At 43.7% G+C, this 19,089-nt stretch overlaps 1 protein-coding gene and 1 long non-coding RNA gene across 4 annotated transcripts in view; one reads left to right on the top strand and one right to left on the bottom strand.

Moving 5' to 3' along the window:
* GNE (glucosamine (UDP-N-acetyl)-2-epimerase/N-acetylmannosamine kinase) overlaps positions 1 to 1,391 on the bottom strand; it is a 39,416-nt gene extending 38,025 nt beyond the window's left edge. The window contains exon 1 of the mRNA XM_088053965.1: positions 1,269 to 1,391. Coding sequence (XP_087910091.1) covers positions 1,269 to 1,319 — 51 coding nt within the window. The 5' untranslated portion in view covers positions 1,320 to 1,391. The remainder of the gene's footprint in view (positions 1 to 1,268) is intronic.
* An 8,166-nt stretch (positions 1,392 to 9,557) lies between these two features.
* The window catches only part of LOC106628682 (uncharacterized), a 39,824-nt gene continuing 30,292 nt past the window's right edge, over positions 9,558 to 19,089 (top strand). For all 3 annotated transcript variants that reach the window (XR_001332119.2, XR_001332118.2, XR_015772433.1), the window contains exon 1: positions 9,558 to 9,775. This is a non-coding gene — a long non-coding RNA (uncharacterized LOC106628682). The remainder of the gene's footprint in view (positions 9,776 to 19,089) is intronic.

Raw genomic sequence — 19,089 nt, forward strand, 5'->3', positions numbered from 1 at the left:
AATCTGAGTCCTAGATGCATGCCTTCACTGATGAATATCTAAGGTGGTATTTCTCAACACCTCCAGATCTCAGGGAGACTTGGTGCTGAATCTGAAGTCAAAGCTGGCTGGAACACAAGAGGAGGGGGAGGATATGTAAAGAAAAGCTTCAGATAAAGAACTGACATGGTAGGACACTCAGATTGAAATGGAACAGGCCTTCTTTGAAAGATTTTGTTTAGTATTCTGGCAGACATCACCTCTGATATCAAACCACTTCAAGCATGCAGAGCTATAGCTCCTGGTAGTTAAAACCAGCTGGCAGTCAGCCACAAAACCTGCTCTACAGGTGGCAAAGTGAATGGCCCGAGGCAACAGCATCAGCAGGACTACTTCCTGCAGTGGCACTGCTGGCCAAAGAGCAAGGGATTTGGACCCTTCCCACGGGTCTTGGCCCCCTCTCCAGTGCCACCTTCCCAGCCTTTCTGCACTTGCTATCCCCCCTGCTGTATGGCCATCCTCTGCCTTCCTCTCAGTGTTGTGTTGACTTCACCTGTTAGCGGTACACCTTCTGAGAAAACCGACCTGAAAAATGACCCCACAGAGCTCAACTCCCCTTGTTATCCTGCCTGTATTCATACCTCTTCTCCCAAACCCTGTCCACCTCTCCATCCTGATGGAAAGCGATTCCTTGGAGTATGCATGGCTTTCTTCCTAATGTGCTTGTATATAGCACCTGGCATGTAGGGGCCATTGGTCATTGCCACAGGTACATAAACAAAACTGAAAATTTTTCTAGACCCTTGCCGAGGCCACCCTACAGGGTCGGTGAACCTAATGCGGGTAAATCTAATTTCTCATCTCCCAAATGAAAGAAAGGTAGTCACAATTACAAGGTTCAGAGTGCTAGCTTTGGGAAGGTCACAGCTTGCTATGGACTGGGTAATCAAAAGAGAATCCAGAGAGAAAGGGCACAAATAAGCAACCATTCAGCACAGGTCTCACGAGAACTTCTAAACGCCCAGAGCATCAGCCGGCACGGCCCCAAATCCTGTGTGCCCGGTGGAGACACGGAGATCAGAGGCGGGTCCCGCGATGGAGACGGCGCCTGCCGTGACATCCTCGCCGAGCGGGCAGGGCAGCTCCCTCCCGGGTGCTCCCATGCCGGGAGCCGGCTCGGCGCAGGGCTCGGCGGCGCTACCTGCCCGGCCGCCCGGCGGGGCTCAGCCTCGGCTCGGCCCCACAGCGCCCGGCCCGCCCGCGGCCCCCCGCGCCCAGCCCTGACTTACGTGGGGCCCGCGGGCCAGCGGCTCCCGGCGCGGCGGCACGTTCGTCCCCATGGCGGCCGCGGCTCCCCGCCGCTTTCTCGGGCCGGCTCCGCCGCTGCCAAGCCGAGAGGCACCCGGGGCCGGGGCCACGCCGCGGGAGTGGCACCCGGGGCCGGGGCCACGCCGGGTCCGCCCCGCAAGCGCCGCCCTCCGCCCGCCGGCGGGGGGGGTCCGCGCGCGGCGGTGGAAGGCGCCGCAGGGTCGGGGGATGAGGGGATGTGCTGAGACTTCTCGGTGTTCCGCGGTGATCCAGGCGTGCTGGGGCCCAAGGCTTTGGCACTGCGTGTGCTAAGGCCCTCCGGCATCCCTGCCCGGCAGCGTGGGCAGCGGGGGTCCTACGCCGGGTGTCCCCCGGTATCGGCTCCTGGTGCTCCCCTGTGCCCCGGGGAGCCATTCCCCGGCTGGGTACCCTCAGAGCACTCACGGCGGTGGGGAAATGCAGGCAGCCTTACTGCTGCCAAGCATCTCTGTGGATATTACCAGCTAATATCCATGACACCTAGTGTGTTCAACATTACCCAGACTACCCAGATCCAGTCAGAAGAATAGGAATCTGCAGCTGTCTCAAGGCAAGGAATCTGTCAAGCGAGTCTTCCAAACACAGGTCTGGAACACAGCAGCAGCCAGAGCTTCCTAAGTCTGATTCCAGTTTCTTCTTGTCTCAAGATAATGTTTCAAGGCTGTGACATGGTGTGTCTTACAGCTGTATCTCTGCCCCCTTGGAAGTCCTGGGGCCTGCACGTACGTGCCGTGTCCCAAGGGAACCCTGAAGTTACCCCTCTCATGCAGAGCTCCAAGCTGCTCTAGACACCTGTGTGACCACAGAATTCTGGGTCATCTTGGGGTACTTCCAGTTCTTTTGATTTTTGAGATATGTACCTTAGTGTTTGCAGAGAAATTACTTGTCTCCAGCCATTCTGTCCTTTCCTGCTTGTATTTCCTGGAACACAGATGTTCAAAGTGAATTTATAGCACTATAATTCAGTAAGCAGGTCAGCACACAGCACCTGTAAGTTTTACAGACCAGCTTTTTCTCTGTGACCAGATTTACACCTGTACACAGAAAACTCAACAGTAGTGGCCATGACTATTGCTGTGATACTCTTCTAGTTCACATCAGTGTGCTATACTGGTATCTGTTTTGGTTCTTCCCTTATAGCTGTGTCTGTTTATAATTGGCAGTTTATATATATTTTTTTTTTCATTCTGTTACCACAGTGTTTTCCTAGCTGCTCATTTTATCCTGTTAAATATCTACAAGGTAAGTTACTAAATAAAACATCAGAACAAAAGGAAGGACAATAAAGCAGTACAAAAGACTCTAAAAAGGTGGGCATTTGTAGAATGGGAAAAGAAGGAGGCATTTTCTTAGTTTGCTGTAAATTGTATATTGCATTTTTTCCCCCATTTTACACAGCTTGCACAGCTGGGTAATTACCTTTTCAGTATGTTTTCACTGTGAGTTCTGTTCTGTTCTCTTCTTTCTTTATGTATGTGAACATACATAATTTTTTCTGTCTCCAGTCTAATCTGAAACCCAGCAGTTTTACACTCTGTTCTACAGAAGTCTCATTCTGCACGTATGTATTTTAGCTCTTACTCCTTCGCAGCATTGAAACATCAAATTAACAGATTTTCTTCTCCCAGGGCTGCATTACACAAGAGTATATGTGTAGGCATACACATAAATATATATGTAGGTATATATTTAAACATATTTTCCAGCTGTGGGAGAAAACAAGCTGTATTGAAATTTCCCTTTGTGAGGTACTTGATTTCTAAAATGACTCTGTTGTTGACCAGAAGAGGACCTTAGATTTAGAACTTGAAGCTCTATTTTTTTTTCCTCTGAGACAACACTACAAAAAAAGAAAAGCCCAAATTCCCTTGGGCTTCTCCAAGCAGCATTCTTTTCTTACTCTGCTTTTCCACTTTTGCAAACATTTGTCATCCTGCTTCTCCAAATGTCACTGATAATTTCTTTGGCATGGGACCTTTACTTCCTACTCTACTGATGATTAATACCCTTACAGATGGGCCTTTGTTCTGGATTGTTACAAATGCAAATTCATTTATTTAACTAATTCTTTTTTTTCCCCTTTAGTACTGTATTCTGTAGCACTGCAGAAAATTCAAGTCTTCCAGGAACTGTGTCTGTTGTGCTGCAGGACTGTCTTTTACTTTTCCTGAAACTTAGCAAAAGCAGGAGGCTGAGATTCTGGGATGTCAGCCTGAGACCTTATTGAGTCTGCTCTGAAAACTCACCAGCTCCTGTGGACAAATGAGCTCACCTCAGTGCTTGTAGAGACAGTCAAGTGTTCCTGTCCTGGTCCCTTGTGCCATGTGAGTTGCACTGTTGTTTTATGCACTGTGCAGGAAATCATGGCTTCAGAGGTGCAGTAAAGTATCCCCAAGGTGTTTGAGGCCCTCAGTATTATGTGCCTTTGTCCTGGCCTCCCTAGCTGAAAGATGATTGTTATTCTCAGGAAGCCTCTACAGACATACCTGTGTAGGTGTGGTGATTTGTAAGGGTAAGACTTAATGCAGGAGGGATGGCAGGGGCTGCATAAAGTGAACCTTTAACAAGGTTTTCCCTCACTATCACTTGATTTAGAACAGCCATAGGTCATTTCTGTTATATGTCCATGTCCTGGTTTTAGGTGGGTAAGTTAATTTTCATCCTAGTAGGTGGTATAGTGTTGTGTTCTGTATTTAGTATGAGAATAATGTTGATAACAGATTTACATTTTCAGTTATTGCTGAGTTTACAGTAGTGTTTACACTAAGAGAATTTTCAGCTTCTCATTCCCTGCCAGCAAGAAGGCTGGTAGGACACAGCCAGGACAGCTGACCCCAAATGGCCAAAGGGATATTCCATACCATATGATGTCATGCTTAGTATATGAACTGAGGAGGAAAGCTGTCTGGGGCCTGCTGCTTGGGAAGTGGCAGAATCACGGTGAGCAAGCAGTAAGCAATTGCTTTGTGCATCACTCTTTCATATATTCTAACTATTGTTGTTGTTGTTGTTAATCATCACCACCATCAATATTAATATGTTCTCTCTGTCCCCATTAAACTGTCCTTATGTAAAGCCAAGAAGTCTGAGTCTACCAGTTATCTGCCCCTTCCTGATGAGAGGGTGGTGGACTGAATGAGCACCTGTGTGGTGCTTCATGGCCAGCTGGGGTTAAACCACAGCTGTCCACCACTCCTTCTCTGCACGCAAGACAAGTGGAGAGAGTTGTGTTCTCCTTAATCTTCAGTAGGCTTGTGAGCCACCTGAGGCTGTACAAGCTACACTGACCTAACTGAGTGCCTGCCTCCTCACACAAAACCAGACCTTCAAGTGCCTTATCTTGTCTTCTGGCCTCTTTTTTAAGGAACAAGTCTTGGTAAAATGCTGTTTTCCAGTGCCATCTCAATCTACAGTCTAAAAAATTATTGCATTTTAAATAACATATTGGTCAATTTTTATCAATTTGGCAGAAGCTTCTATTTCTCTCCCTCTTACAATGCTTTGACATTGCTCTTTGACAAATAGCAGTAACCCCATTGAGCAGGGTGTTCTGAGGCAGAGGGAACTGCACAGGGAGCTCAAATTGAGCAGCTTGCATTGCCTGCTGCTGGCCAACTGGGGCAGCTGATACATTGCTGACAGCAGCCTGGCTGCTGGATAATGAAAGGCTAATAAAAAAGGCTTTGCCTTTGTGAAGCTGTATGTGATATTAAAATGAGTATAGTGATACATAAGACTGGTGACTTCACATAGCCATGTCTGTTTTCCACACCTCTTCACTGACCTTTCCTGTTGAAAGGGAGGTAGCATCACCCTTTTCCTTGCCTGGGCTTTCAACATCTTAAAGGTTCACTTGATGTCCTTTTGGCAGTTTATACAGTCTGGAGACTTATGCCCTGCCCAAGTGATGAGGTATTCGGTGTGGAGGAAGCTGCAGGGTGGACATGGATGATTTGCAGAAGTTTTTTTTCTGCTCCTTTGTGGGCATTCAGAGCACTGAGCTGTTGTTGCAGGGAGCTGAGAGTAAATGTTAAGTTCCTTTGACCCTTTCTAGGATATACTTACTTCTCTCTGCTTCAGGGCAAAGAGGGATAGAAGGAACTTTCCAAGTAATCTCTGATTAAACAATTAACCTTGCTTTACTAGATTTTCTTGCTCTACCCTCCTATATTTGCCTCTAGGCTGTTCCATAAAAAAGCATGTGAAGAACGTCCACTGAGAAAAGAGCAGACTACTGTTATATAGTTCATGCAGGCTCAGATAAAAATGTCACCACAAACACCGGAGGAATTCAGTACAACAATTTGCTGAAGTAAAGTTGCTGAAGGAGAAAGGAAGGTCTGAACTTCTGGAATGACAGAAATAAAGTTGATTTCTACCAGCCGCTGCTGTGAGGGGCTGTGGATGAGGCAGATGACCTGGATTCTTCCCCTGCCCTTTTCATCCACTACATGAGTGACTGACTGGACTGTCTGAAAGAAGTGGAATGTGGATCCTGGATCCACAACAGCAGAGACTCTGGGTCAAGAGGGGAGTGAATGGGAAAGCTCTGTGTAGAAAATCCCCAGGTTTGCAGACTTAGTAAGACCCAGTATTTTTCATAGATTCAAACAGATGATTAAAACACCTTACTGATATTTTAAGAAAGACTAGTACTTCATCTAAAAGTCCAAGTGTGTTAATGTGGTAAAAGCTCTAGAATTTCTATAGCTAGTAGCATACAGTATGGTGAATGTTTAATATATTTAGGTAAACACAACTCATTAAAAATAAAACCAGTAGCCTCCACAGTATAATAGTATCTTTCTGCTAGCAGGAGCAACATCACATTTGTTACATGTTCACAGCCTGTTACAACACTCAGTGAATTCAGATCTTACTCCTTAGTCAGTTTTTGGCTAAAAAAACTGTTGTATCCCAGTAATGTGGCTGCATGTAACAATGTTCTCAGAGTAAAGGTTTAGTGTACAAGCTATGTGGTGGTAGAGGAAAACACCCCTGCTTTTCTAATTTCATAAGCTTCAAGCTCTGAAGGATCATGCACAGATGAGTGCAGTGAAGAATTTGTACAGGCAGAAATGAACTGCAATCCCTGCTACATATTATTGAAGCAGAAGTCTGGAAGCACTAGGTTTATATAGCTACGTATGTATGAAAGCAGGCTGAAGGTAGGATTCATTGGAGATGGTATGGAATGTTTACCTAGAGAACAAGAAAGGCCTATCTGCTGTCCTGTATTTGAAGATCACATTTTGCTTACAGGTTTTTACCTGTGAAGATTTCAGATCCCTTGGTGACTTAGATTGATGCTTGTTTTGGTACTCCAGAAAGGAAATGAAAGCAACAAATATTTTGAGGAAGGTGAGTGATTAGCTCCAGGAAAGCCATGTGGATCTTAGAATTTTCTAAGGAGGCTGTGACCATTATGCAGGAGTCATGAGATCTAATTAAGGGAACAGATCCATGTGACTGTTAGGCCAGCTCAGATCTGACTTTTGACAGAAAAGAGCACTTGGTTATTTTGGACAGAAGATCCTTGATAGAGGATGGTCCTTAGACAGCCTCTGCCCTTACAACCAAATGTTGGGAAAATATCTTTATCTGCCTTCTACTTCAATGCTGTGATGAGGTGTACCAGGGGAACCAGTCAATGTTCATTACTTTCCAATAAATCCTGATTCTTCACAGAGCTGGCTGTTTATGAAGGATGTACCGTTGTCAGGTGCCGGAGCATGAGAGAGCTCTGTCTGGTGTTCTTGGAGCTGCCTTGTCATGTCTTCCATAACAGAGAAGTGACTGAGTGCTTCTGTTCCCACTCTGAGATGAGATGTGTCATCATATGTCTAGGCTTGAAAGTTGCCCTGGAAAGATTTAGCCAGCTGTTCTGGTATAACCCTGACAACTGCTCACTCTCTGTCTTTGGTCTGAGCAAGGGAAACATGAGATTTTCTTCCACAGCTTAAATTATCTGGGTAGGACAACTAGGGATTAAAATATAGATGTTTTTGGTTAATAGCAGGTAGACAAGAGAAAAAACACACTCCCATCAGAAAACAGCAGTGATCCATGTCTATACATGGATCTCTTCTCTAAAGAATGGTCATCACAGTTAGCAATAAGCCTTGTCCCAGCCCTATCTGGAAAGTGTCATACTGAATAAACACAGGCATACGCAAGAAACAACCCTTTCTATTCTCCTGTTCTTGATGTTTAATTGAGTTATTGATGCTAGTAGATTTGTTCGGTTCCCTGCACTTGGGAACAATCAAAACTATCTCACTTGAGTGCCAGATAACAAACCAGTAGCTCAGAATTTGACACAGGAGACTGAAGATGCCATTCAAGCATTGCCAACCCTTATAAGACACCTCTGTACCTTGCCTGTCTTGGTCTGTATCCATAAACAATGGCTTCACTCATGGTTTACGGGGAGTGGTTTGGCCACAATATGACTGCTTGCTTGTCAAGCACTGTAGGAATGAATTTGTTTAAACGTCAGTGAGACTGCGGGGAAGTCTGAAGGGAGGAGGATTTAGTACTCTTCTTGTTGGAAGAGATTCAGATTACGGAATACTTAACTAAATTAATACCTGAAGCCATGGGCCCTGATGGTGCGTACCCATGAGTGCTGAGGGAGCTGGCAGATATAATTGTGAGGCCACTCTCAATTATCTTAGGCTGATCATAGTGACTGGGAGAGGTTCCTGAGAGCTGAAGGAAAAGGAATGTCCCTCCTGTCTTTCTTGTCTTCAAGGATGACAAGGAAGAGTATCCAGGCAAGTATAGGTCAGTCACCCCCATCCTGATTCATTAGTAAGAGGGATGGAGTGCACCCTAGCAAACTTGCTGATGACACAAAGCTGAGTGGTGCTGTTGACACTCCTAAAAGATGAGATGTCTTCCAAAGGAACCTGGACAAGTTTGAGAAGTGAGCCAATAGGAATCTCATGAGATTTAGTAAGATCAAGTTCAAGGTGCTGCACCTGGGTCAGGACAACCCCCAGCATCATCAGCACAGGCTGGGGCTGAGCAGGTGGAGAGCAGCCCTGTGAGAAGGCCTTGGGGGTGCTGCTGGGTGAGAGGCTGGACATGACCCAGCCATGGGCACTCCCAGCCCAGAGAGCCAAACGTGTCCTGGGCTGCATCCGGAGCAGCGTGGGCAGCAGGGGAGGGAGGGGATTCCGCCCCTCTGCTCTGCTCTGGTGAAAGCCACCTGGAACCCTGCATCCAGCTCTGGGGTCTTCAGCACAGGAAGGACATGGAGCTGCTGGAGTGTGTCCAGAGGGACACCAAGATGAATAGGGAGAGGGAAAACCTCTCCTGTAAGAGAGACCTGGGATTGTCGAGCCTGGAAAAGAAGGCTTTGGGATGACCCAATTGTGACTTTACAGTACCTGAAGGGAGCCTGAAAGAAAGACAGAGAGGGACTTTTTTACAAGGGCATGTAGTGACAGGACAAGAGGGAATGGCTTCAAATTGTAAGAGGGTATGTTTAGATTACATGTTGGGAACAAATTACTGTGAGAGTGGTGAGGCACTGGAACAGGTTGCCCAAAGAAGCTCTTGATGCCCAGTCCCTGGGCATGTTCCAGGCCAGGCTGGATAGTGCTGTGAGCAACATGGTCTAGTGGAAAGTGTCCCTGCCCATGGCATGGAGGTTGGAAATAGATGTTACATAGTGTTCCTTTCACCCCTTTCTATGGCTGTCTCCTGACATGATGGTGAAACAACTTTTGTGAAACTATTTATTCCTGGAAAGAAGGTGTTTTGAATTAGTCAGCATGGATATAGAAAGAGGAAGTTCCGCTAATGAAGTCAGTAACCTTCCATAATGAAATTACTCACTTGGTATATATGGGGATAGCAGTTGATATTGACTGCCTTGACTTCAATAAGGCTTTGGATACTCCCATAAAATTCATGGATAAACTGCTGTCATATGGGCTTGATGAGCAGACAGTGTGGTGGTTTGAAAACTGGTTGAATGGCTGGGCCCAGAGGGTATATTCAATGGCATGAAGTTTGAGTCCAGTCACTAGTAGGGCACCCCAGGGGTCGATACTGGTTTAACACTTGTTAAACACCTTCATAAACAATCTGGATGAAGGAACAGAATGTACCCACAGCAAGTTCACTGATGACATCAAACTGGGAGGTGTGGCTGGTACACCAGGGGGTTGTTCTGCTTTTTAGTGGGACATTGACATCATACAGCCAAGGGAAGTGCAAAGTCCTGCATCTGGGGAGGAACAACCAGATGCACTGGTACTTGCTGGAGGTCAGTTGGCTGAAACAGCTTTGTGGGAAAGGACCTAAAGTCCTGGTGGGCAGCAAGTTGAACAAGAGCCATTGATGTGCTCTTGTGCCCATGCAGTTTAACAGTATCCTGAGCTACATTTGGAGGAGTGTCACCAGCAGGCTAAGAAAATGATATTTCTCTTCTGTTCAGGTAAGATCACACCTGCAGTGCTGAGGTGAACTCTGGGCTCTGCAATACAGCAGAGATATGGAGCTGCTGGGAGAGTCCAGAAGGGCTCCAAAGATGATTCAGGGCCTGGAGCATCTTTCATATGAATGAAGTCCAAGAGAGCTGGTATACTTTCTCAGAGAAGGCTCAGGGGAAAATCTCATCAATGTGTACCAAAATCTGAAAAGAGAGCAAAACAGAGAAAGGACCCAGTCTCTTTTTGGTGATGCTCAGTGACAGACAAGGGGCACAAACTGAAATGCTTGAATTTTCCTCTGAACATCAGGTAATACTTCTTTTCTGTGAGAGTGATCAAGATGGTGGCTTCTCCTGCCTAGGGCATCTTCAGAGGTCATCTGGGCATAGTCCTGGCAACCAGCATGAAGTGGCCTTCTTTCAGCAGGGTGGTTGCACCAGATGACCCCCAGAGATTGCTTCCAAACTCAGCCATTCTAAGATTCTATGATAGATGTCATAAAATACTGAAGATGTAAAAGTTCATACAGGTCATATACTGACAGTTAAAGGCCATGAGCATTGCTTAAAGGTCTCTAAAATTACATCAGATGCCTGTATTTAAATGCCTGAGTTACTCCTTAGTGTCTAGACAGAGCAAAAAAGTTCCATTCAATGTTGTATCTGTGCAGGATGGGCAGGAGCAGGATGTGGATCCTGCTGAAGAGGAGGAGCATGTTTGCCTTAAAGATGTTGGCTTGTTTGGTGTGTGAAGTGATGCATTACAGAATACACTACTGTATTTTTTTCCCTCAGGAATGAACTTTATACAGTTGATTTTTTTTTGGGTCAGGTTTTGATTATATTGTTTTGCTGTTTGTATCCTTGTCAGACCAAATATGTGCTCAGATTTGTGGTGACAAGAGATACTTTATGATACTATATGACCTCAGGTATCAAGGTAGGAAGGGTCAGGGAGCCTGAGTACCCTTACAGATCTGAACCTTGCTGCATCAGAGGTGGAGATTACAGTCTGGGTGTCCCTGAGCCAAGTGCTTGGGACTTCATGTTTTTAGAGAGGTCTGCATCAGAAGACTTTGATAGAAGAGTTGAAATCAGGATTGGTCACTGCTGTCTTTCAGCTGAGAATCTAGGCTTAGAGTCCAGTTGGCACTTGGGGTAACAAGAAAAAATCCCTTTACTGATGAGAGAAAATTTTCAGGATTGTACTGCTGCTACCTACAGGCATGCTAGTTTTCCATCCCTCAGATCACTTGCAATCTCATCCTGCCTGTTTATAACTGTAAGATAAATTATAACAGAAAGCTATTGCAGATACCATTTTTCTGCATTCTTCTCTTGAAGAAATGTGGATTGCTTTTTGATTTGACTTTTTTTCCTGGCGCAAACTATGATTGGCAGGACATCATTGCTTGCACGACCATTTTTTACTGTCTCCAAACCAAAAGGCTGAATTCTGACAAGAGAGTTTAAGTGAGGATCTGAAATATATTTGGTCTGAAATGTGTTGGATTCACATTGATCACTGAAAATCCAGGGGTAGGAAAACAGGATGTAAAGTATGCAGATTTCCTGTATATAAAGGATAAAGTAGAAATCTTTGTGGGCATCACACAGAAGGGAATGTATGGAGTCAAACTCAAAGGAATATTTATTAAGCAAGTTTTCCTTGGAAGGCACAAAAGAGAGAGCTGCCTTCTTGCAAGTCACTGTTCTTGTTAATGCAAGGGGAGCAACACAGATTGTACTGTGTGAGAGCAGCCCTGAAGGTGAGTTCATACTTTGGGATGAACAGGGAACAGGGCAGGACTTCTTGTTCTTGGCAAATGTATTTGTAATGAGCTGTGTAGCTGGCAGTCTTCTGCGAAGAAAATACAAACCCTGCTTATATATGGAGGCTAGGTTTTTTTAGTTTACCTGATGAATAAGTGAGATCCATACTTACTTCAGCACTTTGCTCATCCAAATTATGAGGTGCTCTACCAGCAAAGTGCTTTGGCATCAGTGCAGTTCTGAGTCAATATGCCATAAACTTTTAACCTTTTACTCCAAGAGCAAAAGAGAGACAGGAAGGCTCTGGAGGACATTTTGGCTTATATTCTGTTTTTATTGGGTCTTTACTCCAAGTGAGGACCCTAGCAGATTCCTTTGTTTGGGTGATGCCAGCAACCTGCTATAGAGGGGGAATTTAGGAAGCAAAGATGTAGTGTACAACTGATATCTCCTTCACAAATTCTGCAGTGACACTCACTGCTGTACAGACCCTGCACAGAGAGTCTTAAGGTAAATTCCCCTCTAAGCCTTCAAAGCAGAATATTTTCCCAGTGCTTCAGGCTGTCCATCTTCATAAATGACACGCACACTTCTAGAAAGTACAAGAAAGCATGTGTAGAGTGCACAAGTTAAAAAAATTTCTAGCATTAAACCTATTGAAGATTTTTAGTGCTTCATATGTATTGAAATTATCTGTATATTGGCTTGCTGGTATCTGAAATGTTTTTGAAAATGTACTGTTCTAAATGTTCTACATCAGTTACCCTCAAAAAGCCAAACTGAAATGCTTCATAAATCAGGGAAATAAATAATGTCTGAGAGAATATACTGCAATGTTACATACTGAAAGAGATTTTCTTTGAGGAAGTTATATACAATAAAAAAAGTCAGAGATGCTGAAAATTGTAAAAGCCGAGCTGGATTCTTCTCAGCCTAGTTTGAAAGCCACTTTTGACAGGCAGGGCTTCCTGGATTTTAATTGAGGAAGACCAACTTTTTAAAGGCACTTTGGCACTCAAAATGTATGAAAACACCACTGGGAATTTTTAACATGCATTGGAAGGGGATAAGATTCAGAATTCCCTTTCCCTCTAGTATCTAGCCAACTGGGATCTAACTCAACCAAGACCTTTCTCCATTCATAGTGAGCACGGTGTGTTTGAGAAGCTGACAGTGTGATGTCCTGGAATAGAGAGTTCTGAGGCTGTTAAGAAGCTAAGAGTGCAATCATTCTCAACTTCATCCCTGGCTGAAGGTAGGGAAAGTATTAGCAAACCTGCAGGATGCCTGGCCAGACTTTGGGACTTGACACCATCTGTGTGGGCCCTTGCCTCTTCTTTTGGGTCAGAGGGCTTTCAGGGGTGCCACATGGTGGCACAGCAGGAGTGATAGCTTACAGAGCATGGTGAACAGCACGTCTTCTTCCTTGCCCCCTTTAGGTCACACAGTTGTTTTCACAAAGAGGTACAGTTCACACTCCAAGCCACAACTCCACCCTCTGGAGCATCTAGTCCCACAGGAGTACTCTACTTAGCAAACTGTTGCAGTGTATTCTGCAACCACTCTAATGGCTTGGAATACAAATGTTTATTTGTGCTTTTGTTTTGAGTGTGTGACTGGCTTTTCCTAGGTCTCTGTTTAAGAACTCAAGAACACACTGTTCTCTCAGTGAAGGAGCAGCAAAGAGTAAGCTGTATGGTAAAAGTCTGCTGTGACATATTTAATACATTTGTGAGAACGACATGCTTAGATCTAAACAACTCAAGATTGCCACTATTTAGCTAAAATCTGGCATATAATACCTGGCATAGACCCGTCTTGAAAATACAGATGAGTCAAAAATAGCTTACAGAGCATACAGACATTCAGGAGGGAGCAGATCAAAGTAAGAAAATCTAAAATACATAGCATCAAAATCTTCCATTGTCTTTTTAGTGAATAAGATAATAAAAATAAAGTATCTGGGACTCTCTCCTATCTCTCCACTTTCCACTGCTCTCCTTTGGTTCATTTGTGCTTTGTTCTTTTTTGGAAAGTAAATTTCCTGAGCCTGTGAGTACCCTTTGACCTAAGCAGACTATCAAAACCTGTGCTGTATCTTGGGAGTCTGCATGGCTGCAGTTGCAAGAGCAAGGGAGTCCTTCAGTGATTTCTTAATCAGCTAAGCTTAGGGACAGTGAGGAATGCCATGGGAACTTGACCACAGCCTTTTGTAGAAAAGATTGCTCTGAGAAATGCTGTGTGATAACTTAAGGTGGTGTGATAACTGTCAGAAAGAAGTATTCTTAACTAGTCAAAACAGCTGATTTTGTGAACTACAACTGGTGCAAATCATCAGGGGAGGTACTCATGTGTCACTTGAGGTGTCTCTCTGAAGCTTCATGGTGTGTTTTATTCAGGTCTTGCCAAGTAAACTGTGCTAGGATGTAAGAGGTCAAGGCAAAGTTAAGTGTGTGAGGACCGAGGAGAGCTATAGACAAATGTCCAGAATTCGTCTACAGCAGCAATGAAGGCACCAGCAAGAAATTACTTTAGGCAGAGAAAGCCAAGACCCCTTTAAATTGGGTGCCTCTTTCTTGACGTGGCTGAACACAGATCAGTGCAGGCCAGTGTGGCCTTCCTGGAAGAGGTCACCACAGCTATTGGGGTCTTCCTGCTATGAGGACAGTGTTTGAAACCAACAGGGGGATCATGACACTCCTTGGAAGATCAGAGGACAGGTTTTGAACAGAAATATATCAAGGGAAGCTGTAGGCAGCTTCACCTGAATCAAGCTGAGTCTTTCACATTTTAGAAATTTGGGTTGGATTAGGTGAGTTGTTTTCCAAGAAGAGTTGCCAAAAAGCATGGTACTGCCAGTGCTAGAGGTCTAAATGCCAGTCCCATGGTACTTGATATCTGAATTTGGACTTTAAGAAAGTGTCAAAATGGATTTGTAGCTCTTGGGCATGGGATTTGAGAAATCTTCTCTGAAGGTAAGGGGAAGGCTTAAAAAGACTCAATTTAAAAAGCCAAAAGTCAATCTAACAGGAATTGACATTTCTATGATCCTATTCCATTTGCAGCCCTGGCTGACTAATCCTCATTTCCTACCCATATGTTCCAGTCCTGACTGAAACAAATGCTAACCTTCAAGACAAAATTGAAATCCATGTGCCAGACCACTGGATCTCTGGCATATACCCCTCTGATATGGAAGAGACATCATGCACTCCAGCTCTGTTCACTGACAGAATGGTGAGACTCACAGCCTAGTATGCTGAGAGGAGCAGCTTGTTATGGGGCTTGCATACTGAGAGAAGACTAACCCAAACACTTTACCACTGTTCCTTTCGTCTGCCAGTCCAATATTTTGTTCCAACTCCAGCTGCAAGCACCACGTAGCAGGAAAACTTCGGTGATACTAGCTCAGGGCTTGGAGGGCACTTCAGTGTGACACAATGTGTGCTTTGAAATTATGGGCTAGGCTTTTTTTCTTCAGCACCTTTCTTCTGTTTCCAGGATAATTAATGAGCAAAGCAATGATGGAACTGTGCATGTAGGTAATAAATTCAGCACTCATAGGTAATTTAGATTTGCAAACAGAAACTGCCACTCTACCTTCTAACAAAGCAGAGTACAAAAATCTGCATCTAAGCCTGTGGAGACAGACCCAGTCTTAGCACATGCTAAAAACTGTAATACAGCACGGCAATAAATGGTTTCCTCCTCCAAAAAAAATTATTTTTCTTGATGTTTTTCAGATGTTTCTTTATCTCTGCATTTTTTGTATTGATTAGTTGGTCCCACTTGTAAGTGTAGAGAGATACTTGTTTTTCACTCTGCGTTTTACTAGACCTGTGTTTTTGAAGATGATAATGGTGGTGTTTGGTGGTGCAGGGTACTGACAGGAGATTCAGGGCCCAGCTCCTACCTCAGACAGCAATCACACTCAGTATTAGTGCTGCTGTCATGAGGATAGGCCAGATGTGAGGTGAAGAGAAGAGAATGATGTAACATATGGATGTTGGCAGGAGGCCATGCGGACAATGATCAGTTGTTTAAAAAGAGTGTGAAAAGGTTCCAAAATGCTATGTTTTGCACATTTGCTCCTGCCTCTGAGCAGTGTTCAGCTGCTAGGGCTACTGTTACTGCTGGAATCTTCCCACTCTGCTATCCACCATCTTAGAGCAGTCAATTATTGAACTCCTTGAGTTAAAAATAAATGTGTTGCAGTAGGTCCTGAGAACACCATCTGTTTTAAACCAGGCAACTAAAAGGTATTTCTCAAGTTGATGGCAGTTATGCAGGAAAATTTTCTATGTAATTTCTATGCAAATTTTCTATTTCATTGCCTTACCTGATCTTTTCAGGTCATTTTTCCTGTGCAAATTTTGTATAAAAGTTTAACTGTAACTTCTGGATCTGATCCTGGATCTTTGTCATCTCCTTCCTGGTTGTAAGAATGAGATGAGACAGTGCCAGGTCTGTGTTACACAGACATCAGAATGTCTGGCAGCAGTTCCCTCTCACATTCTGTACCTGTGCTTTTAACCCCTGTGGGGTTCGGAGGACAGGAGCTCCTCTCTCATGCCAAGCAGAGCAGAGATAAGGGTCATATGCAGGTTGGCTCTGCCTGGGGAACATTCAGGTTGGTATGTCCCGTCTAATATAGAAATGTTAAATGTTTCTTGTTTGCTGTATTAGCTGGATCACATCTTGGTAAGGTATTCAGAGGTGGCTGAGGCTACATCATTAAGCTCCAGGGCATACATTTTCTCTTTTCATCTATTTCTTCTATTCCTGTATGGTTGGTTTGCCATTTCATGAGATTTTTTTTATTCAGACTGTCTTTTCAAACTTGTATTCTCACTGTAGTCACTACAAGTCCTTTGAGATAGTGTTTCTGGGAATTAGCAGATTGGAGTCCTGATTTCAGAGAAAAAAAAAATATTTTTAGCTTGCAAACTTGTATACAACCCACCACACTTGACCTGGCATTGGTGAACCTGACTAGGAGTGGAGTATTTCATAATGAAATGACTACTCATACTCAAAACTCAACAGAGATTTTTATTTTGGTATACCAGCCAAGCTGAAAAATGTTTCCATTTTATGCTGACTGACACGTCATGGGCCAAATAACTTCTGTCTTGCTGACCAGTCAATGCCCATTACGAGTTTTCTTCAGGGACAAAGCACAATTAAGAGCACAGCATGTCTCTGCTTTTTTTTTTGTTGTTAGTAAAATATTCAGCTGAACTAAAGCAATGAATCCTGAAAATGGATTTTTTTTTTTTTTTGGGAACATCTTGGGTGAAAAACAAATACTTCTTTCTTGCAGACCATATAGATTTGCATTTGAACAAACTATTCTCATTCCTTTCTCAGGAAGGAAAAAAAAAGGCAGTTGGATATTTTTGTTTCATTCCACTTTTCAGTTGTGGCTTAAGGAAAACATTCACAAAGTCCTTCTGGGAACAGCTGCTAAAATCCTGACTGACATGGCAAATCTAAGCGTGTCTTGTTGAACTGTCTTCTAGTCTCTATAAATTTAGGGATGGTGATGTGATAGAAAAAGTTCTCTCTCAACAGTGAAAAGAATCATGTGCAATTAACCAAACCAAACCAAACCTATGCAGTTATTTCATATGATTTGCTGTTTAGGAGACTAACCCACCAAGTGAGACAGTGGGAGGTCAGAGAAAATTCCAGTGGCTGAGACTGGAAAAAATTACACATTATTATAGGGCAAGTATACACCCATGGGACTTTCTTTCCTCCTCCTGTAGTTAAATCCTGGCTAAACACTATTAAAATTTCACATCTAGCAACCTGGAATTGTTGAGGGGAAACAGCTATGTGCAACACTGGGCTTTTTATTTTCGTTTGTTTTACTGGTCGACCAGGTTGGCTTGGCTCATTGTGATTGTTCCAGAGCAGGAATGGTTTGGTGGATTGAAGGAATGAGTAGCATGATGAAGGAGGCAGTGCCAAAGGACACAAAGAAGCTCCACTGCTTCTTATTGCCATATCTGGGAAAAAGTGCAGCAAGCACCTTGGTACTCCTTCAAGAGGTGCTCCTTGCTCCTGCAATGGAAATTCTGCAGGAGCTGTACAGTACTGCGACAATCTCAGGAGCCAGTCCTGCAAGTGCTGGCTAAACAACACACCTTTGTAACCTGAAGTACTATGTCAGTAACAGCATTCTCCCAAATTCCCATTTCCTCAAGTCTAATAGGAAGCTTACCTTAAGAGGTTTTTTACCTTCTGACAGACCTGGGGTATTTTAACTTGGGAGTTTCAGTGTTGTTCATGATCCTTTAGTGTTAAGATTGGTTTGCATGTCAGATGCTCCAAGAACTTTCACTACCAGTATTAATCCAGAGAGCATGTGCCACAAAATAGTGTATTACTCAAAGTTTGTGAATGGGTCTGTTGTAGCCTGTTGTTCAGAAGAGAGAAAACTTTTCAAACACTCTGAAAAGGGCATTTAAACTGTGTTTTATTCTCATGTTCTGTTCTAAGGTTATCACAAAATTTGGCCTCAAAGCCTTTATCCATAAACTGAGAGTCAGCTTACAAAATTTCCTGGTGGAAGTTAACTTTTTATTTAAAATCATAAATCACTTTATTTTGCCTTCTAACTTTTTTTTGTGTGTGTGTGTTTGAGTCTTTTGTATGCCCCTGTTTTTCAAGATTTTCTCTGCCACTCTGAAGACCAGAATCTTAATTTTTTTTATTTATAAGGAGGAAGTCAGATAATGTGATGGCACTAGCTGGGACATAAGGCAAAACACAGTACATGCCAGTATAGTTAGTTGAATCCTCTGTCTTCAAACTGTGTATCTGAGGCTCCACATCAGTCTCCTGGAATGTCCTGAGTTATCTGCTTAGTAGGCAGACGCGCCTCAGAGGTTGGTTGTATAAATCACAAGCAACTGTGCAGGGAGCACTCCTTTTTATATATGGGACAGACATTCCTGTTTGACTGTGGTAAAAACCAACCAAACCCTGACATATTGCCAGCACTGAAGAGAAAGCTGAACTGACATTTTTACTAGTCTGTAGGGGAATTGGAGAAGAGTGTCAACTTTCTTTTGTTCATTTTCATCCCAGCTGAGAGAGGAATCCGTTCCTCTAATTTGAGTCTCATTCCTATAATTCCTCTGTTATCATCCCCCAGATACTATGTTGTTGCAGACACAGTAGGGATGGTAGGCAGAGGCTTGTGGTGTTATAGAAGAAGGATTAGGCTCTTCGTTATTTACCTCAGTCTTCCATTCCTACTATATTACTCAGTGACAGCCTCATTCATTCTAAACTCAGTTTAGAACGAGAGGGAATGGGCCATTCCCAGGAAGATAAGTGGGATTCCCTCTGAAATGTTCTGCAATGTGTATGTGAGAAATTTGCAGACAAGTCCAGTGAAACAAATGAGATTTTTTAATGTCTCCAGTGCTGCAGTGTATTTTTTGAAAGCTTGTAACAGAAGTCTGTCGTTGTTCTACAGGATGCTATAACGATGAATAACCCAGATTGGGTCTGAAGCCACTATAATCAAATGC

The sequence above is a fragment of the Pseudopodoces humilis genome, chromosome 4 (genome assembly GCF_049639895.1).
Source record: "Pseudopodoces humilis isolate 2021_Gansu_Grassland_sample_001 chromosome 4, ASM4963989v1, whole genome shotgun sequence".
Classification (NCBI taxonomy): domain Eukaryota; kingdom Metazoa; phylum Chordata; class Aves; order Passeriformes; family Paridae; genus Pseudopodoces; species Pseudopodoces humilis.